We start from the raw sequence: 19,634 nt of genomic DNA on the forward strand, positions 1-19,634 counted from the left end.
CCTATTACAACCTGACCTTTTGCATTTAATATTTCATTTTCCTTTGTCTTGAAAATAATTCATCTAGAGCTGGGTCTGGTAGCACAGGCCTGTAATCCCAGCTACTCAGGAGGCTAAGGCAGCCAAGTTCAAGGCCATCAGGGCAATTTAGCAAGATCCTATTTCCAAAAAAATAGATTTTTTTATCTAAAATATTTTAAACATTTTACTAGTTGTGTAATATTTGAAAAGTTGCACAATCAAGATATACAATAATTTATGTAATAAATCTCTTTTGAATATTTAATTTTTTCTCATCAGTTTAAAAATTCCTAAAACAGGAAATAATTAAGTTAATGAAAATAAGCATTCTTAAGTCAATTGAATTTTTTAATCACCCGTGTATAGTGAAATAGGATGGTGTATGGGTAAAAGGAAAACATCTAAGAAATAAAACTGGAAATACTTTAGCTAAATAGATATTTAAATATCTAGAAAGAATAAAACACCATATTAAATATGTGGACTTTTAAAATAAGATTAAGAGTAATATAAGCAATCCCTGCCCCACATGGAGTTTTTTTGTTTTTTGGCAGAGCTGGGGCTCAAACCCAAGGCCTCACAAATACTAGTCAAACACTATTATTGAGCTATTCCCAGAGCCACATAAGGAGCTTTTGAAAGGACTAAGACATGCCTATTATTTTTTATATTGACGTAAGGCAAAGGATAAGAGCCATAATAGGGATGAGTGTAGGTTATGGGTAACTTCATAGAGGATGAGTTAACAGCTGTAACAATCATGGTTTTATGAACATATCACTGATACATTACTTGGTAGAGATTCAATTAGTGATAAATAATTTGCAGTTTGCAAACACACAAAAAAAGATGTAAAAGTCTTTTCCTTCTCAACTTAGGAGAAATCAGTTGTCCAGTTTATCCAGTCATCACTGCAGCATTGTCCTTATCAGAGGTAACAGAAAATTGCCATGAACCTATCCAAGATCTGAAGTTTCCTGTGGAGCAAGCAAATACAAGAAACAGGGAAAACTCTCCCTCTTCCCAATCAACAGATCTTCTTAGCATAAATAAAGACAGTGAAGAGCCAACCAAAGGCAACAGTGGGTCTGAAGCATGTAGCAGTTCGTTTCTAAGATTATCTTTTGCTTCAGAAACCCCTTTGGAGAAAGAGGCTCATTCTCCAGCTGACCAGCCTGAGCAACAGGCAGAATCCACTTTGACATCAGCTGAAACTAGGGGAAACAAGAAAAAGAAGAAACTTCGGAAGAAGAAAACTCTACGAGCTGCCCATGTTCCTGAGAATAGTGACACTGAACAGGATGTATTTACTGCTAAACCTGTAAGGAAAATAAAAACTGGAAAATTAACTAAAGGGAGTAAAGTAACCACCTCTACCTGGGAAGATAGAACTGGTCAGGAGCAAGAGAGTGTCAGAGAGGAGGCAGACAGTGACTCATCCCTAGAAGTTCTAGAAATCCCTAATCCTCAGTTAGAAGTAGTAGCTATTGATTCTTCTGAATCTGGAGAAGAGAAACCTGATAGCCCATCTAAAAAAGATATTTGGAACTCTGCAGAACAAAACCCACTAGAAGCTTCTCGTTCTGGTTGTGATGAAGTTAGCTCTACCAGTGAGCTTGGTACCCGCTACAAGGATGGCATCCCTGTGAGGTAAGGATGTTATTGGTCCAATCAAAACAGCTTTCATCAGTCTTTTTTTTTTTTTTAATGTTTATTTTTTATTTTCAGGGGTACCAAGGATTGAACTCAGGGGCACTTAATCACTGAACCACATCTCCAGCCCTATTTTGTATTTTTATTTAGAGACAGGGTTGCATTGAGTTGCTTTGTGCCTCACTGTTGCTGAGGCTGGCTTTGAACTTGTGATCCTTCTGCTTCAGCCTCCCAAGCCACTAGGATTACAGGCATGCATCACCACAACCAACCACTGGTCATTTTTTTTTTTTTTTTAAAGAACTTTTCATGGTGCTAGGGTTATAGCTCAGTGGTAAAGTGCCCCTGAGTTCAATCCCCAGTACAAAAATAAATAAAACTTTTAGTTACGAATCAGAATTTGTTTAAAAATCAAAATTTGTTTGAGAATAGTAGGTTATGGAAATGGAGGAATTAGATTTTAATAGTGGAGATTTTTCTGCTTTCTCTTTTGATTAGGTTGTAAATATTCATTCTGTTTTTATTTTTCTTCATATAGAAATTTGATATAGAAAAATTGATCTCTTATTATATCATTTACTACTTTGCCTATTGTTTAGAGAAATTCCCTAAGTTGGGAAATTTTTAGATTTTCTATCTGTCCTATTCTCACAGATGCTAAGAAGGCTTGCTTTTATTTTGCAGTGTGGCAGAAACTCAAACTGTGATCTCCTCCTTAAAAGGATCAAAAAACTCTTCAGGTATTTGTCATTTTATTTTATGTAAATCAACCACAGGAAAAAGATTTGTAAATTTAGATCCAAGGTTTATATTTACAGAATGGCGGGCAGGAACATCAACAGAATTTTCTTGATCAGCGCTAAATCTTCAAATCCTGGCTTTTTCAAGTCTTTCACTTCCATCTCTCTTATCTGAGTCCCTTATCTACTAATTAGTATTAAGATTTCATTGGCTCCAGAGATTTTTGCTTTGAGAAGGAACTGCTTAAAGAATAATCCCTTACTTAAAGAAATAACTGTTCAGAAGCAAGAGATGCAGCAAGAAGAGAGACTGGGTACCTTTCAAATATCACTGAGAAGTTCAATCTGTAAGGATTTTCTTCCTAAATTAAAGGTCCCCCACCTTCTCTTATTTTATAAGCTTCATAATAAAGATTTTCAGTGAGAATTGTTATATTCTGCTAGAGAAAATAGACTTTTTAGGAAATCATCTTTAGGTTTAATTCAGGGACAACTATATGGTATAATGTTTTTGAGTTTTGAGTATCTTTCTAGACTGTAGCAGACATGTCTCTGAAACCTATTCTTGTTTTCTAGAAATATCTTCAGAGCCAGGAGATGATGATGAGCCCACAGAAGGAAGCTTTGAGGGGCACCAAGCTGCAGTGAATGCTATTCAGATATTTGGAAACTTACTGTATACCTGTTCAGCAGATAAAACTGTCCGAGTTTATAATCTGGTGGTAAGTGAATGTGACATTTTGAATGTTTTTGGTTATATAGGTTTTGGAAAATCTTGTTCATACATGTTCTCTTCAACATGGAGGGGAATTTATTGAGGGGTTTTACTGACTTTAGTTGTAGTTGATCCACATCTCAGTGGGGTCACTGGGGACTTTATTATTTCTCTCTTATCTTTGTCTTCTCTGATATCATCTTTTCCTAAAAGGTGCCTTGTAAAGTGCCTCTGGAGTTTGTTTTTCTTTTCACCACCAGAAAGGGGGGTGGAATTATATAAACAAGCTTAGGCCAGTCAGGTACTACACTGGAGTTGATGATGGCGTCAGTTGCATAGCTGCTGTATTAGTGATAATATGAATATTAGGGAGTATTAGAGGAAACATTTTTCCCTAATAATTAATTAATTACAGAATCCAAGTTATTGAGGAGAGCAGCAATTTTTCACTCTCTTATACTTTTATGATTTAAGTTTTGGATTTCAGGTATGTCAAAACTAATTCTGTTTATCAATAGTGATAGCCAGGAAACTTTAGGGACAGTATGTTATCTTCACAAACACTGTGAAAAAGTATGTAAAGTTACTAAATTCAGTAAAAACTAAAAAGTTAGCTGATGAACCAGAAAGATTTGTTTACTATAGGCAGTAGGTATATAGGTTCCTTTAATCTAGTGATATGAGTAGCAGCAGCAATGACTGAAGAAAGGAGACGGTGGTACAAGAAGTATGAGTGTAAGATCCAGGGGGATCAAGTCCATCTCTAAATTACAAGGGGTATGTGTGTGTGTGTGTGTGTGTGTGTGTGTGTGTGTGTATGTGTATACGTACATATAGCTTGTACACACATACACTTTTTTAATATTTATTTTTTACTTGTACTTGGACACAATACCTTTATTTTACTTATTTATTTATTTTTATGTGGTGCTGAGGATCAAACCCAGGGCCTTGCACATGCTAGGCGAGCACTCTGCCATTGAACCACAAACCCAGTCCCTACACACACATATATTCTAAATAGATTTTGGTGTATACATAGAAATGACATTTAGAAATTCCCTTAGGAAATCATACCTAGACCCTGAAGACTTGTAGTAGCACCTGACACATTTTTTTTTAGTATTGTGGAGTATTCTCAAGCTGATGGTCAAACATGCAACTTTATGGGTAATTAGCTTCATTTTGAATTTGCTAGGTGCTTGGTCTATGTGTTAGAGAACCTTGCCCTAGGCATGAAAATTTGGACCTTTTTTTGTTTCTAGTGCTATGGATTGAACCTAGGTCCTTGCACATACTATGTATATGCTGTTCACTGAGCTACCCTCCCAGTACTGGCCTTCATTATAGTGAATTACCTTAAGTATTTTTTTGTATGTCTCAGTTAACATAATTCTATGTAGCTCAGTATATGTGACTGTTTTGATAGGCATTCAGTGAACAAATATTTATTGAATATCTTTTGTGTACCAGGCATTATTCCAGGCATTGAGTGAATTGAAAGTTTTAGCATTTTTGTTGTTGATGATGAAATGTATTGTTTAATCCTACATCCTAAAAGTAATCATTTAATCTTTGCTTGATTTTAGAGTCGGAAATGTATTGGTGTGTTTGAGGGCCATACTTCCAAAGTTAACTGCCTTCTGGTTACTCAGACTTCTGGAAAGAATGCTGCCCTTTACACAGGTTCCAGTGACCACACCATTCACTGCTATAATGTTAAGGTAAGTGGGTCTAGAGAAATCAAAAGTATTGTAATTTTGCCAGGCACCATGTTGCATGCCTGTAATCCCAGCATTTTGGGAGGCTGAAGCAGGAGGCTTGAAAAGTTAAAAGCCAGCCTCAGCAAGTTAGCAAGGCACTAAGCACCTTAGGGAGAGCTCATCTCAAAATAAAAAGATCTGGGGATGTGACTCAGTGGTTAAGTGTCCCTGGGTTCAATCCTTGGTCATCCTGATACCCCGCCTCCGCTCCCCAAAAAAGTGATAATTGTGAGCCTTTGACTATTTACTGTATTGAATGGAGATACTGTGGCAGATACTTCATTCCACCCATTTGACTTTCTTTGTGTCTGAACCTGTTTTAGCATACTGAATTACCTTGGGTAGACATGAGATTTAGATATAAACCACATTTTGTGTCTCTTTCCAGTATTATTTATATCCTACTATTAATAATATATATCCCCCTTGGTCTTTCTTTCAAATATTCTTAATTTTTGCTTTTACATCCTATGCCAAAATTTTGCCTAGATAGAATTAATTACAAAATGTTTAAAATTTTTAAACCTAAATACTTTGAACTAAGTGAGAAAATCTCATTAAAATTACAAATAATATATGGTTTCATAATTATGTACATGTATAGCTCAGTGGGAGTCATGAGGCCCTGGGTTTAAGCTGTAGCACTGCTCCTACACCAAAATCTTACATAATATGTTCTTAATTTCTTTAAAAGACAAAACTATATGATACAAAATTTATGACTCTATATCGTTAGGTTTATCACATTTATAGATGGAATATGTATGATAATAGGAAAAAGGAAGGGAGGGAATATAGTCAGTGCTAGTTCAAGGTTCTTGTATTTTACTGGGAAGAAGTCAGTATTTAATTGAATTGTTAATAATTAAGATTTGATTTCTGTGGCACTGTTCACAACTTTAGTGTGCATCAGATTCATCTGGAGAGCTTAAAACACTGGATATGTTTTAAAATCTATACTTTGGCCTTTAATCACTTGGGTACCATTTAGTAATTATTTTCTTTTTTTTTTAAATTCTTGTCTGCTACTATCAAATCCAGGGCCTTGCATGTCAGGCAAGCACCCTACCACTGAGCCACACCTCCAACCCTCAACAATAGTTCTTGCATATATACTATATATGGCCCTATACTTGGTTCTAGGTAATTAGATTTTCTAGAATAATCCAGTCCTGGGAAATACATGGAAATAATTTCTTTTTTTTCTTTATTTTTAATATATATATTTATTTATTTATTTATTTAGTTTTAGGTAGACACAACATCTTTATTTTTTTATTACTATTATTTTTTTTTAATATGGTGCTGAGAATTGAACCCAGTGCCTCATGCTTGCTATGCGAGCGCGATACCTCTTGAGCCATATCCCCAGTCCCTCATGGAAAAAATTCTTGAAAGTTATATCAAGTAGATACTTCTTAAACTTGTATGTGCATTTGAATTACTAAGGAAATTGTTTGTTTGTAGTGCTGAGGATCAAATCCAGGGCCTTGCTTATGCTAGACAAGTACCCTGCCACTGAGCTAACTACATATCCAGCCCCTTAAGGAAAATTTTTAGAAGTACAGGTTCCTAAGCCTACTGAATTACAATCTCAGGAACTTGCGGTTCTGTATTTTTAAAAAGCTTCCTGCGTAGTAATGGCTAGTTAAACCAGTACCATATTGAAGAAGGCATTTGAAAGTTATTGAAATAGAGAACCAATTATAGGAATACACATTTGATTAATGCATTTATTGAATATACAACATTTTCCTTTTTTAATATTTATTTTTTAGCTGTAGATGGACACAATACCTTTATTTTACTTATTTATTTTTATCTTTGTCCATTTTATTTCAGAGACTTAAGACTCATAGTGTCCTTTGAAGATTTTCTACATTTGTAATTAGAAACATAGATACCATTATTAGAATGTATATATTTTTTCCATTTTTACCTATAGCCTGGAGATCTTTGGCCTCGTATTTCAAAGAGGAAAAAGATCTTTAAAAAATCCTGTACAAAATAGAAAATGCCATGATTTTCTTCCTCATTAGAGTCATTTGAAACTCTACTTTCAGGAGGAATTGTTTTCATATCTTATTTGCTGATTAGATAATTGTGTACTTTTGTCAGACCCGAGAGTGTGTGGAGCAGTTACATCTGGAAGACCGGGTTCTCTGCCTCCATAGTAGATGGCGAATTCTTTATGCTGGACTAGCAAATGGTACTGTGGTGACCTTCAACATAAAGGTTAGTAGTTGGGGGAAGAAAATGGTGTTTTCTCTTGCCATTTGAAAATAGAATGAGTGTGTACAGGAAGAAGTAATGGGCAGGCATTTCCATTTTCTGTTGGGGAAATAGCAGAACTAGCCATTACTTAAAAACTGTTGTCTTCTGATGTAAATGAAATAAGATCCTCTCTTCTGTCTGTTTAGACTCAAAGGTGCCAGGACCAAAATATAACTGCTAAGTTAAACCATGTCTGAAGATTTGGGGCCAAATAATGAGTCACAGGTTAAACCAGTCTATTTCATTTTAAGAATGATACCATAAGAAATGAATCTGAACTCCTTCACATATGACATTGGTGTGATTTGGAACTGATGTAGGGTTTCATGAGGATGACCTTTTCATTAAAGTGAACTCATCAGAGTTTTGCCTTAATGCCCATGCGGCCTTATTATTTACTAACCCAGAGATAAACTCATTTGTTGAGCAAGCCTTTATTGAATATCTGGTATTTGCTAGGCTCTCAGTAAGGTTTATGGAATTCTTAAGGGCATCTGTGTTTTGCTAAGGTTGTTGGACTTCATTTTGTTGGCTTTAAAATGTGAGAAACAAGATCCAATTTATATTTAAAAAAGTCACTGGGGAGTTGATGAGATTGGGAAGGACTGGTATTAGTAGAAGCAAGGAGATCATTTAGGAGACTTTATAATGGAAGTTGACTTGAAAGGTTAGACTAAGGGTTAAGAGAAGGAAGTGGATGAAAGATGTAGTCTATAAGATGGAATTTGTTAGTCTTACAACTAAGGTTGCTTTTATTTTATATAATGGTGACTTATTTTTCAGAATAATAAACAGCTTGAAATCTTTGAATGCCATGGCCCTCGGGCAGTCAGCTGTCTTGCCACAGCTCAAGAAGGCGCCCGAAAGTTGCTGGTTGTGGGATCTTATGACTGTACAATCAGTGTACGTGATGCACGGAATGGACTGCTCCTCAGAACTCTGGAGGGCCATAGCAAGACCATTCTTTGCATGAAGGCAAGTATAGTATAAAAGACAAGATTTGTCTGGCACAAATAGTTTCAAATTTTCTCTGTTATCTAATACATTTAGAATACAGCTACTTTGAAAAGAGCAAGGAAGTAACCCTTTTCTTTATGCCTGGTTCACCAAATGAAATGCTCATTTTTAATATATTAACTGAGAGACAATAAGAGTATTTGGGCTGGGGTTATAGCTCAGTGGCAGAGCACTTGCCTTGCACATAGAGGCACTGGGTTCAATCTTCAACACTAAGAAAAATAAGTAAACAAAATAAAGATATTGTGTCCATGTATAACTAAAAACTATTTAAAAAGAAATTAAGAGTATTTTGCCAGGCACAGTGGTGCATGCCTGTAATTCCAGCAGCTCGGGAGGCTGAGACAGGAGGATTGCAGGTTCAAAGCCAACCTCAGCAACTTAGCAATTCAGTGAGACCCTGTCCCTAAATAAAATACAAAATAGAACTGGGGATGTGGCTCAGTGGTTCAGTGCCCCTGAGTTCAATCCCGAGTACTGTCCCCCACAAAAAAATAAAAGTATTTTATTGTAGAAGGTGGCTATACTATAAGAGCTTCTTAATCAGTCCAGAGAGCTAATAAACTTGGCAGTTCTTGTCAGTTCGTCAGTTCATAGTGATTTATAGTGATGGAGCAAAAGTTTCAGTTGAGAAAATTTGTCTTGGAATCATTATTTTTTATTTTTTTATTCTTAAGCTTTAGGTGGACACAGTATCTTTATTTTACATTTATGTGGCACTGAGGATCGAATCTAGTGTCTTGTGCATGCTAGGCGAGCACTCTACTACTGAGCCACAACCCCAATCATTGGAATCATTATTTTATACCTGGTTCGTGCTCAGCTCAAAGTAGAATAGAAATTAGATCTACCAGTGTAATAAATTAACAGAGGAAACTGAGAACTTTGTACAGAATCTAACTCATTGAGGTTTTTTCTCTTTAAGGTGGTGAATGATCTTGTGTTCAGTGGCTCCAGTGATCAGTCAGTTCATGCTCACAACATTCATGTAAGCCAAGTTGATGTAGTCTAAGGAAATCTTTCATAAAATGGTGGTTAAAGCTTGAAGTTTCCTCAGCCCTCTTGCAATTTAAATTAAGTCCTTTATTCAGTGAAAAAATTAATAGTAATTCTTATGTATATGCTCTTGGATAATATTGAGCAATCCAGAAATCCTGACTTTGTCAAAATTTTTAGTAGGAGACAGACTCAAGGTTTTGTTTGAATGCCTCATTTAAGCAAATTAAATGGAGCACCTGAGGCTCTTAGAAAGTGGATGTGTTATATAGTTTAAAATAGAACAAATTAAAACCGCTGAAAGACTGTACTTACGGCGTAAAGGCAGCTCTGAAGCTGCCTTTAATTTTTAAAAAATTGATTTTACTATTTCTTATTATCAATTCCTCTTTTGAGGAGTGGGACTTAATAAGAAGACTGTCATGAGGTTGTGTTAGAATACTACTGGTTCTTCTAGTTAGTACTTTAGATGCAATTTTAAGCCTCCCAAAGGCCTACAGGGACTGTTTATTAAGCACAAGGTAAGTTCTTGGTCTATAAACTGGGGCATAATCCTACTTGATGGATTTGTCCAGATTCAGTGAAATTATGAAAGTAAAAGTACAGGCAGAATATCCCTTATCTGAAATGCTTGGGTCCAGAAGTATTGCAAATTTTTTTTCAGATTTTGGAATATTTCCATAAGATATTTTGGGACTGGACCCAAGTCTATACATGGAATTTATTTATATTTCATATGTGAATAGCCTGAAGGTAATTTTATTGTTTTGTTTTTGACTGATCTGTCACAGGAGGTCAGATATGGAATTTTTCACTTGCAGTGTCATGTCTGCACTCAGAAATTTTGGGATTTCATATTTTTGGATTAGAGATGTTCAACTTGTACTTCAAAAGCTGTAGATAGAATTGTGGCCCTTCCCTTTCTATAACATTAGGTTCTATCAGGATACATTGCATGTATTTTATATAGGTAACAAATGCCTGTGGAAGCACTTCAGCTTTTAAAATTAGAACAGATGCATGGGTTTACAGATAACCTCAGAATTATGCCTCTTAGAATTATAGAATCATTAATCTCAAAAGTAGAAAGGAATCTTAAAAATCAGTCTAGTGACTGTTATTTTTCTTCTGATGTAGACTGGTGAACTTGTACGGATCTATAAAGGTCACAATCATGCAGTGACTGTGGTGAATATCCTAGGAAAAGTGATGGTGACTGCTTGCTTGGATAAATTTGTTCGTGTCTATGAATTACAGGTAAAATTTAGATTCAGTATTTTGGCTTGAATGGTTTGGGGAGGTTGTCTTTTGGGATTAGTGTTGATTTTTGATACTGCATTTTTTTTCTTTTACAAACACTCTAAATAATTATGAAACTGGACCACACTCTGACAGACACTACTCTGAGATACTTGGTGAGAGGTGCATGGGTGTCAAAATGTAAATGGTTTCTAGAGGGCAACCTCAGTCTCTTTTTTAAGAGTTCTCTTTTAATAGTTCTCCTTGTGTGCAATTATGAGACTTTGATTTTAAAGAAATTGGTTTTACTACTTATCATCAACTCCTCTTATTAAGTAGGACTTAATAAGGAGACTGCCATTAGGTTCTGTTAGAATACTACTGGTTCTTCTAGTTAGTGCCTGAGATACAATTTTAAGCCTCCCAAGGCCTGCAGGGACTGTTTATTAAGCACAAGGTAAAAATAACCTTATTACCATGTTTTTCTTTCTAAGTCCCATGATCGACTGCAAGTTTATGGAGGACACAAAGACATGATTATGTGTATGACCATCCATAAAAGCATGGTGAGTATTATTTGCCTCATTAGAGGTTTGCCTTTGAATGTGTTTATGTGACATTCTACATACTGATAATATGTTACTACTTGTCACTTCCCAAAGTGACATCTGTTTCTGTATGCCTCATTATTGAATGTATGTTTATCTCTTGGCATAATAATAGTGAGAAATAACACAGCAACATTGTTGAATATTCATTTTTGTTTATAGTGAAAATAATTACAGTAAAAATCTAAGACCATCCTTCACTAGAAGATATATTTAAGATGCTTTTAAAAATTGAGTGGTGCTTTTTCCAAAGACATTATGATCTGAACAGAACTCTGAAGTGGAGTCAGGAGATTTGGCCAGTGTGACATAGTTATAGCAGACCTAAAAGTAGAAGCTAATAGGGCTGGGGTTGTGGCTTAGCGGTAGAATGCTCACCTAGCACGTGCGAGGCCCTGGGTTCTAGCCTCAGCACCACACAAAAATAAATAAATAGAATAAAGATATTATATCCAACCACAAATATATATATATATATATATATTTTTTTTTTTTTTTTAAGTGGAAGCTAATTCTCTTAACCCTGCTAAACCTTCATATATTTTATTTTGGTCTAAATTGTGGGGTTGAGCCAGTATGGATATTTTTCAAACTCAAAGAGTTTTGAAAGAGTATTGAACCCTTTCCTGCAATGAATTGAAAGAGTATTTTTCAAAGAGTATTGAACCCTTTCCTGCAATGAAATGCAGATGCCTAATAAGCAACACCAGTTAGAAACCAGAGATACCTGGGTTGAAGAATAAGTAGGTGTTGCCAGGTGTGGTACTGCATGCCTGTAATCCCAGCAGCTCAGAAGGCTAAGGCAGGAGGATTGTGAGTTCACAGCCAGCCTCAGCAATTTAGTGAACCCTAAGCAACTCAGCAAGACCCTGTCTCTAAATAAAATATTAAAAAGGACTGGGAATGTGGCTCAGTGGTTAACCACCCCTGGGTTCAAAAAAAAAAAGGTAAATGCCCCCTGAGTCTTGCCAGGCTTGCTCTCAGCCACAGTCCCAAGAGTGGCTCCCATTCTAGTACTCTGGAACTTATTTTGCTTTAGGTTTGTATTTTCTTTTAACTCTTTTTTTTTTTTTTTTTAAGAGAGAGAGAAAGAAATTTTTTTAATATTTATTTTTTAGTTTTCGGTGGACACAACATCTTTGTATGTGGTGCTGAGGATTGAACCCGGGCTGCACGCATGCCAGGCGAGCGCGCTACCACTTGAGCCACATCCCTAGCCCCAATTTTTTTTTTTTTTTTAATTAGGTGTAGATGGACACAACACAATGTCTTTATTTTTATGTGGTGCTGAGGATCAAACCCAGGTCCTGCCCATGCTAGGCGAGCACTCTACCGCTGAGCCACAATCCCAACCCCATCTTTTAAACTCTTATTTTAAAGGTGTTTTGTAGTTGTTTCTTTGTGTATATTTTCATCCAGTGTTATAAATCTCTTTCTCTAGATTTATACTGGCTGTTATGATGGCAGTATTCAGGCTGTGAGACTAAATCTGATGCAGAATTACCGCTGTTGGGTAAGCATTGAAATTGTTCCTGTCGGGGCTGGGGATGTGGCTCAAGCGGTAGCGCGCTCGCCTGGCATGCGTGCGGCCCGGGTTCGATCCTCAGCACCACATACCAACAAAGATGTTGTGTCCGCCGAGAACTAAAAAATAAATATAAAAAATTCTCTCTCTCTCCTCTCTCGCTCTTTCTTAAAAAATAAATAAATATTTAAAAAAAAAAAAAAGAAATTGTTCCTGTCACCGGACCTAGGAATTGCTTAACCCTAGGCTAGTTTATAGATTTTTATTATCATTAGTATAGCATTTTTGTATTTGAGCATCTACTTTTTGCCTTTTACTGTAGGACAAGGAAGCTCTTTTAAGAATCATACATAAAATGCTTATACTTCTTTAATGAAAAGTCTTTCAAGATTAGATAATATCAACTATATCAAAAGTATATGAAGTAAAAGCAGAAGTGGTTTTTTGTGGGGTTTTTTTTTTTTTTTTTCCTTTTTGTGACCTGTCCCTCTACTACACATACTTCTTAGGGATTTTAAATGTTTAATGGCTTGGTTTATATCCTCATTGGTTTCTGAGGAATAAGTAAAAATTTGTAGTCTTAAAGTTATAAACCTCAGTTCACCAACCTAAATTTTATTTTGGTAAAGGGGCCAATCGATTAGCCCTTAAAACTTATTTTACATTTGACTTTAGACTTATCCATAGCCTAATTATTTTTCAGCTTTTTTCTGTATTGCTGTCTTTTTCTATTTTGCCAGTGAAGGTAAGCAAAATCTAGTACAATAAGATCCAGAGGTGGTGGTGCACACATGTAATTCCAGCAGATCGGGTGGCTAAGGCAGAAGGACACAAGTTAAATGCCGGCTTTAGCAACTTAGTTAATCTCAGAATAAAAAATAAATAAGACCTGGGGATGTACTTCAGTGGTTAAGCATCCTAGGTTTAATTCCTTGTATAAAAAAATATATTTAGGGGCTGGGATTGTAGCTCAGTGGTAGAGTGCTCGCCTAGCACATGTGAGGCCCTGGGTTTGATCCTCAGCACCACATAAAAATAAATAAATAAAATAAAGGCATTGTGTCCAACTACACCTAAAAAATAAATACTTTAAAAAACATATATATGTGTGTGTGTCTATGTATATATATGTGTGTGTCTATGTATATATATATATGTATATGTACGTGTGTGTGTGTGTGTGTATGTGTATATATATATATATATATATGGTGGGATGGAATAGTCTAACAATGGGAAATCTAAAAATTTGCATTACTTTTTAGAAATAAATTGTTAGATTAGAGCTATAAGGTTTATTACAAGCAAATTACAGGGAAAATGCTAAGCCAGTTTTTATGCTTTTCTGACTAATAATGAAAATGAGCCACATTTACAAGTAAAGTTACACTTTTTAAAAAAAAAAGTAGGTAATAAGGGGCTGGGGATGTGGCTCAGTGGTAGAGTGCTCACCTAGCATGCATGAGGCACTGGGTTTGATCCTTGGCACCATATAAAAACAAAACGTGTTCACCTAAAACTAAAAATACATAAATAATTTTTTAAGTAGGTAAAGATTATGATTCAAATGATAAAACGTTGTGAGAAAAGTCAGGCTTCCATGACAACAAATATTTCCACAAATGTAGTTTTCTTTATAAGACATTTTTATTTCCAAGTTTACAAGTCATCAGTTCTTAGGATTATTAAACATATCCCTTTTAGTATTACAGGAAAATTATTTACCTTTTGTAATAAATAGTCTAAGATCGAAATTCTGTTTTATGATGGCAAGGTCAAGACTATGATTTGAACTGAATTTATGCTTGTTCATTTATATATATTTGCTAATTTTTCCCCTAACAAGATGTAATGGCTACCTTAGTGTTTTATCTTCTCAAAATACCAAAGTATCAAAAGATTTCTCAGTCCTTCGGGGTCCTCATTATATTGATAATTTGGTTGCCTCTGGCCCTGCTATGTTTATAGCCAAAAATAAAAAAATAAGGGGTGTACTTTTTGCTTCCGTAGTATTTATGGAATAAAACAAGGGATGTTGTGATCATATGTTTACTGTGTTCTTTCTGTTTTTTGTTGTTTTGGGGTGTTTTGTTTTGTTTTTTACTGTGCTTTTCTTTACCTAGTCTCCTCATTCTCTTCCTTTGCAGTGGCATGGTTGCTCTCTGATATTTGGTGTTATAGATCACTTAAAACAACATTTGCTGACTGATCACACTAATCCAAACTTTCAGACTCTGAAATGTCGCTGGAAGAACTGTGATGCTTTTTTCACTGCTAGGAAAGGATCCAAGCAGGTACATGAGTGGGATTCAAGGTTAACTGGGGTTTAGACTGCTCAGAGCAGAGGCTGGCAAATCTTTACTTTATTGAAATTATGGACACTCTTAATAAATAGGAGGAGGGCTGAGGAATTTCTTTTTATTCAGAGACTTGGGGAATAATTCAATGAGATTTTCAAAGTAATTATGTAGGTTTTGAGAAAGAGCTTAGGGGAATGTTTTCAGATGTTTCAAATCAATAACAGAACTTCCTGTGTTAGGACAAGAACTCCTTTTTTTTTTTTTTTTTTTTTAAGAGAGAGAATTTTTTAATATTTATTTTTAGTTTTTGGTGGACACAGCATCTTTATTTTTATGTGGTGCTGAGGATCGAACCCATTGCCCCATGCATGCCAGGCAAGCACATTACCGCTTGAGCCACATCCCCAGCCCCCAGGACAAGAACTCTTTAACACAAGAGTTTTTTTAAGTCCATAAGTGCATACTTTCATATAAATTAGCAAAGTGCCAGCTCCTAACTGTCTTCAGGTATGAATCCCATATAAAACTTATTTTATATAATGGCTTAACTTGGCTTTGGCTTTCTTCTGTTCTATCACCAACTTGTCTCTCATAGCCCTTCTCCCTTTTCCTCAGGATGCTGCAGGACACATTGAACGACATGCTGAAGATGACAGCAAAATTGATTCATGAAGTTTTTTGCCTCCCATGTTGGGAAGTCATTACATTAGTAGTTGAACTGTTTTCACATAGGCCCCTCACACTAGCCACTGTCTTCCTTTCTCCGGTGAAATGGGGAAGGAGAAAGGGGGTTAGCAGTCAGGCTAACAACTAGCATAAGTCTGGGCAGCTCTGTGGGTTGATAGAGTACACTTCAAGTTCATGCTGGAGGGTTTAAACAGTCAAACAGATTTTAAGGAACCATCCTCTGTGACTGCATGACATTTAGTGATTTATGCTGCTACCATTCTTCAGATGTTCATTAAATATCCAGATCTTAGTTGGTTACCTAGTTTGATCCTAATCATACAAACATATTTTGTTGATTTCAGTTTGTGATTTCAAGTGTATGTTCTTATGATGGTTTAGACCTGTAGTCAGGCTTTTAAATACATTTTGTTCAAATGGTAGGTTTTCAGGATTAGTTTTAATTTCTCCAGTTAAAACAACTGGATATTTAAATTGTAAGCAAATCATTTCCTTTCTTAAAAATTATGTGCAGTGTGTTTCACTAATCACCTGCTTTGTAGATGGACAGAACTGACTTTAAATGCTAACGGACACACAGATTTTTTATAAATAGCTAGAATAGCTGCTCTGTTCACTATTTTAGAAATTCAAATGTTTAAGTCCCATTATGTAACTCCTTTCAAGTTGCTTTCCCTAGTGAACTTCAGTGCAAATTTTGATAAAGTGCTCAGTGTGAAGAAACGTGCCAACCTAATGTCTGTCTACTTTTCTGTTTTGCTGTTAGACCTGGGTGCTGCTCACTGCTACAGATATTTTCAGGCTGTTTGAACTGGAAATGTATATTTGTCTCCCCAAATTTCTGACTCTCCAAACTTCTTGTGGGTTTGAAACCTTTTGGTTTACTTTATTGCCTACCCCCATCTCTTACTGTTGAACCCATACTGATGGCAAATCAAGTATTCCTTTGGACTCACAGAGTGATTTCAACCCAACTGCAGCACCCAAGAAGGGAGAGTTAGAATAAAGCATCTGGATATAATTTTTAGGGCCTCAGGCAGGCTTATTAGAGACTTATTTCTGAAGCCAGTGTCTTTACTTTCACTTCCCTGCTAGCTGGGAGAGGAGAGGATTATGGTGAAAGGAAAGGCTGTGTCCATTGGAAACATCCAAATCACCAAAGACTTAGTGGAACTGCTTTGTTTCTAGATTTTCTCTAGACTCTTACCAGTAAAGCTATACATATATTACTTTCTAACCTTTTGTTTCTGAATTCTCAAAACTCAGATTCTTCAAAGAGGCCAAGAAAAGGAGAGGGAGGAGCCCTGTTCACTTACTGAGCTACAGGGTGTGTGACACCTACAGTTTCTTAGGATTGCCAGCATCCAAGTTTATCCCCTGTTAGTGCACATGTCTTTGAGTATCCTTCCCTCAAGTTCCAGAGCAGGGGCTTCCCCAGGGGCTCATAGACAGGTGCAAGAGGGACTGAAACTCCCCTGAAATTGTATACAAGACTAAGAATGTGGTTTTTTTTCCAGGAAAGGTTCTAGTGGTTGTTACTGGATCTAGAAAATGTTAAGAACTAATGTAGGAGCTACTACCAGATAATGGATGGCTCCACAAGCTATTTCTGTGCTTGTGAGTGGAAAACTCTTGTTAACCACATATTTAGGTTTGCATGATGCTGTATAGAGAACAGAGAAGATCCTCTTGATAAAGTATATTTGCACTGTTTCTGTGTGGGATTAAAAGCTTTTCCTGCCTCTCACCTCCATTTCCTGTAAGGGTAACAAGAGAAACCACACTGTTCAGAGCTTGGAAATAGTAATTTCCAGGAAAGTCATTTTGGATTTGTTGCTAAACCTGGTCTTTTTCTGAACTGCAGTGACTGCATTTCCACATTGGCAGGGCAGTGTGCTAAGAAAGCCTGGTGCATAGGTGCTCTGTTCTGCCCAAGGATGTGTCTGAAACAACCATGGTGGAACTTTTGTATAGCAGGAAAGGGGAATGTAAAGTGTTGGGCAGTCAAGGGGAACCTTTGAGGGTATTGCAGACTGGTAGGATAGGTAAGAAGTGTGATTTGGATTTAACTTGGTAGACTCATGTGCATGTATCTACCTCTGGATATGTATGTGTGAAAGTTCCTTTGTATGCATATATATGGGTGGGCACCTGTGCTTGTGGTATTTTTTATTTCACAAAAGATTTCTTTGAAAAAGTGGTAGTAATGTGTTCATTTTAAGAACATGTGATATTCTAACATCAGGTTCAAGTGTTATCTAGAATGAACTGTCTAGCCCTCTGTTGAGAAATAAAGGGACCATAAGCATTTCAGTTGTTTATGGTTGTGTTATCACCTTTAAGCGCCTTAAGTTATGCAAAACTTTCGCTGTTTTTTAGGTTCTCCACGATATTGTTACAGCTGTCGCTTCTTTCCCCTTACAGAAGAGCTGTGGCTCAGGGTCTGTGCTGATTCTGCTGTTTAGAGGCTTCAAGAGGAAGGACATAGTTTAACAACCTGACAGAACAGGCACGTTTCTTATAAGTAATTGGAGGCCATTTGTAGAATGTGATTTTTAATTGTTTGTGCCTATTCTAACAGCTCAGAGCCAAGAAAACCATAAATTATTTTAGAAAGGCTGTTGAAGATCTTTCTTCTATTAAAGATGTATATGCCCTTGAGCTGCTCCAGCACCATTGGTTTCAGACTTTTTAAATATTGACTATGGATAAGAATGAAACACTTGACTGCTAAAATGTGTACTAGCATATGCTAATGTTTTAATGGCAGTTCTGATAAAATATCAGTCACTTCAAATTTTATGCAAAAATTTAATTAAATTCAAAAAATATTTTGGCATATTCCTCAGTTACAAAACAAACAGTGGAAACAAAAAGAGCGAAGAGTTATCTTGACCTGATGTTATTCAAATTTGAGAGCAAGTCATTACTTTTACACTCCTTCTTTGGTGGGGAAAAAATTCTAAGAATTAGAAGTTGAGTGTTTAGCTCATTACCTACATACAGTTTATAGACAAAACTGTTTCTGTGATTATTTGCTTAATAAAAGTTTCATTTTGTTCTTTTTTCTGAACAACTTTAGTGACTTAGGCATGTGGCCAGTTTGGTGGGAGTAGAGGAATGGCATGGAATTTTCATTGGAAAAGACTGAAGTATATTGTAAAGTGGGATTTGGACAGCCTGTACACTCTGGTTTGCTCAAATAATTGCAGTTTACGTAGGCTTTCTTCTAAATTTTGATTCTGTTACCTAAAGGAGAGCTCCTAGCATTATTATGAAGGCCGCACCTGCCACTTTTATAAAACAGTGGTTTTATCCCTGCCACAAGTCAGTAGGACCCTCAGGGTTTAAGAGAAGAGATCTTATGGATAGGAAAGAGGCTGTGATGGAGGCAATTTGGGCTGTGAGTTCCATACAAGTGGATGAGGAATCCTCATTTAAATCAGACTTACTGTTATAGACACCAGCTTCTAACTTCACCTTCAACCCAACTATGACCTGCTGGGTCATATAGTGACTGAAGTTTCCCAGAGTTACTCTAAATTTAACTTCAGTCATATAGTGACTGAAGTTTCCCAGAGTTACTCTAAATTTAAGATAGTACACCAGTGAATTGGGTACAGAGGGGGTCAAGAAAGGCTGTTGAAGATCTTTCTCCTGTTAAAGATAAATATATGCCCTAGAGCTGCTCCAGCACCCTTGATTTCAGATTTTTAAAATATTGAATATGGATAAGAATGAAATACTTGACCGCAGAAATGTTTATAAGCAAATAGCCTAGTCTTCTTACGTTTTGGTATAAAGCTGTGAACTTCATAACTTTGTAAAGCAAGATATAAAGCAAATACGAGAGGAAAATAAAGTAATTTTTACTAATCAGCTGTTTACTTTTGTTACCTTGTCTGCATATTCATAGTCAACCCTTTCCTGTTGGCTAGAGAAAAGGGAAATTAGGTGGAAAACCACAAGATGCTTATATCATACTACCACTAATATATATCCCCCCTTGGTCTTTCCCACAAATATTATTTTTAATTTTTACTTTTACATCTTATGTCAAAATTTATCCTAGATAGAATTATAAAATGCTTAAAAT

General features: G+C 36.1%; 1 protein-coding gene across 5 annotated transcripts in view; it reads left to right on the forward strand.

Moving 5' to 3' along the window:
- The window catches only part of Znf106 (zinc finger protein 106), a 67,498-nt gene extending 48,084 nt beyond the window's left edge, over window positions 1-19,414 (forward strand). For 4 of the 5 annotated variants that reach the window (XM_013359068.4, XM_078048924.1, XM_078048926.1 and 1 more), the window contains 12 exons: window positions 900-1,671; window positions 2,359-2,414; window positions 2,991-3,136; window positions 4,719-4,853; window positions 7,011-7,127; window positions 7,950-8,141; window positions 9,109-9,171; window positions 10,317-10,436; window positions 10,913-10,984; window positions 12,468-12,539; window positions 14,699-14,845; window positions 15,467-19,414. In XM_013359068.4, coding sequence (XP_013214522.2) covers window positions 900-1,671; window positions 2,359-2,414; window positions 2,991-3,136; window positions 4,719-4,853; window positions 7,011-7,127; window positions 7,950-8,141; window positions 9,109-9,171; window positions 10,317-10,436; window positions 10,913-10,984; window positions 12,468-12,539; window positions 14,699-14,845; window positions 15,467-15,523 — 1,949 coding nt within the window. In that variant the 3' untranslated portion in view covers window positions 15,524-19,414. The remainder of the gene's footprint in view (window positions 1-899; window positions 1,672-2,358; window positions 2,415-2,990; window positions 3,137-4,718; window positions 4,854-7,010; window positions 7,128-7,949; window positions 8,142-9,108; window positions 9,172-10,316; window positions 10,437-10,912; window positions 10,985-12,467; window positions 12,540-14,698; window positions 14,846-15,466) is intronic. The other variant, XM_078048925.1, reaches the window with a different exon arrangement.
- The last annotated feature ends 220 nt before the right edge of the window (window positions 19,415-19,634 follow it).

Source organism: Ictidomys tridecemlineatus, chromosome 5 (assembly GCF_052094955.1).
Source record: "Ictidomys tridecemlineatus isolate mIctTri1 chromosome 5, mIctTri1.hap1, whole genome shotgun sequence".
Lineage (NCBI taxonomy): Eukaryota > Metazoa > Chordata > Mammalia > Rodentia > Sciuridae > Ictidomys > Ictidomys tridecemlineatus.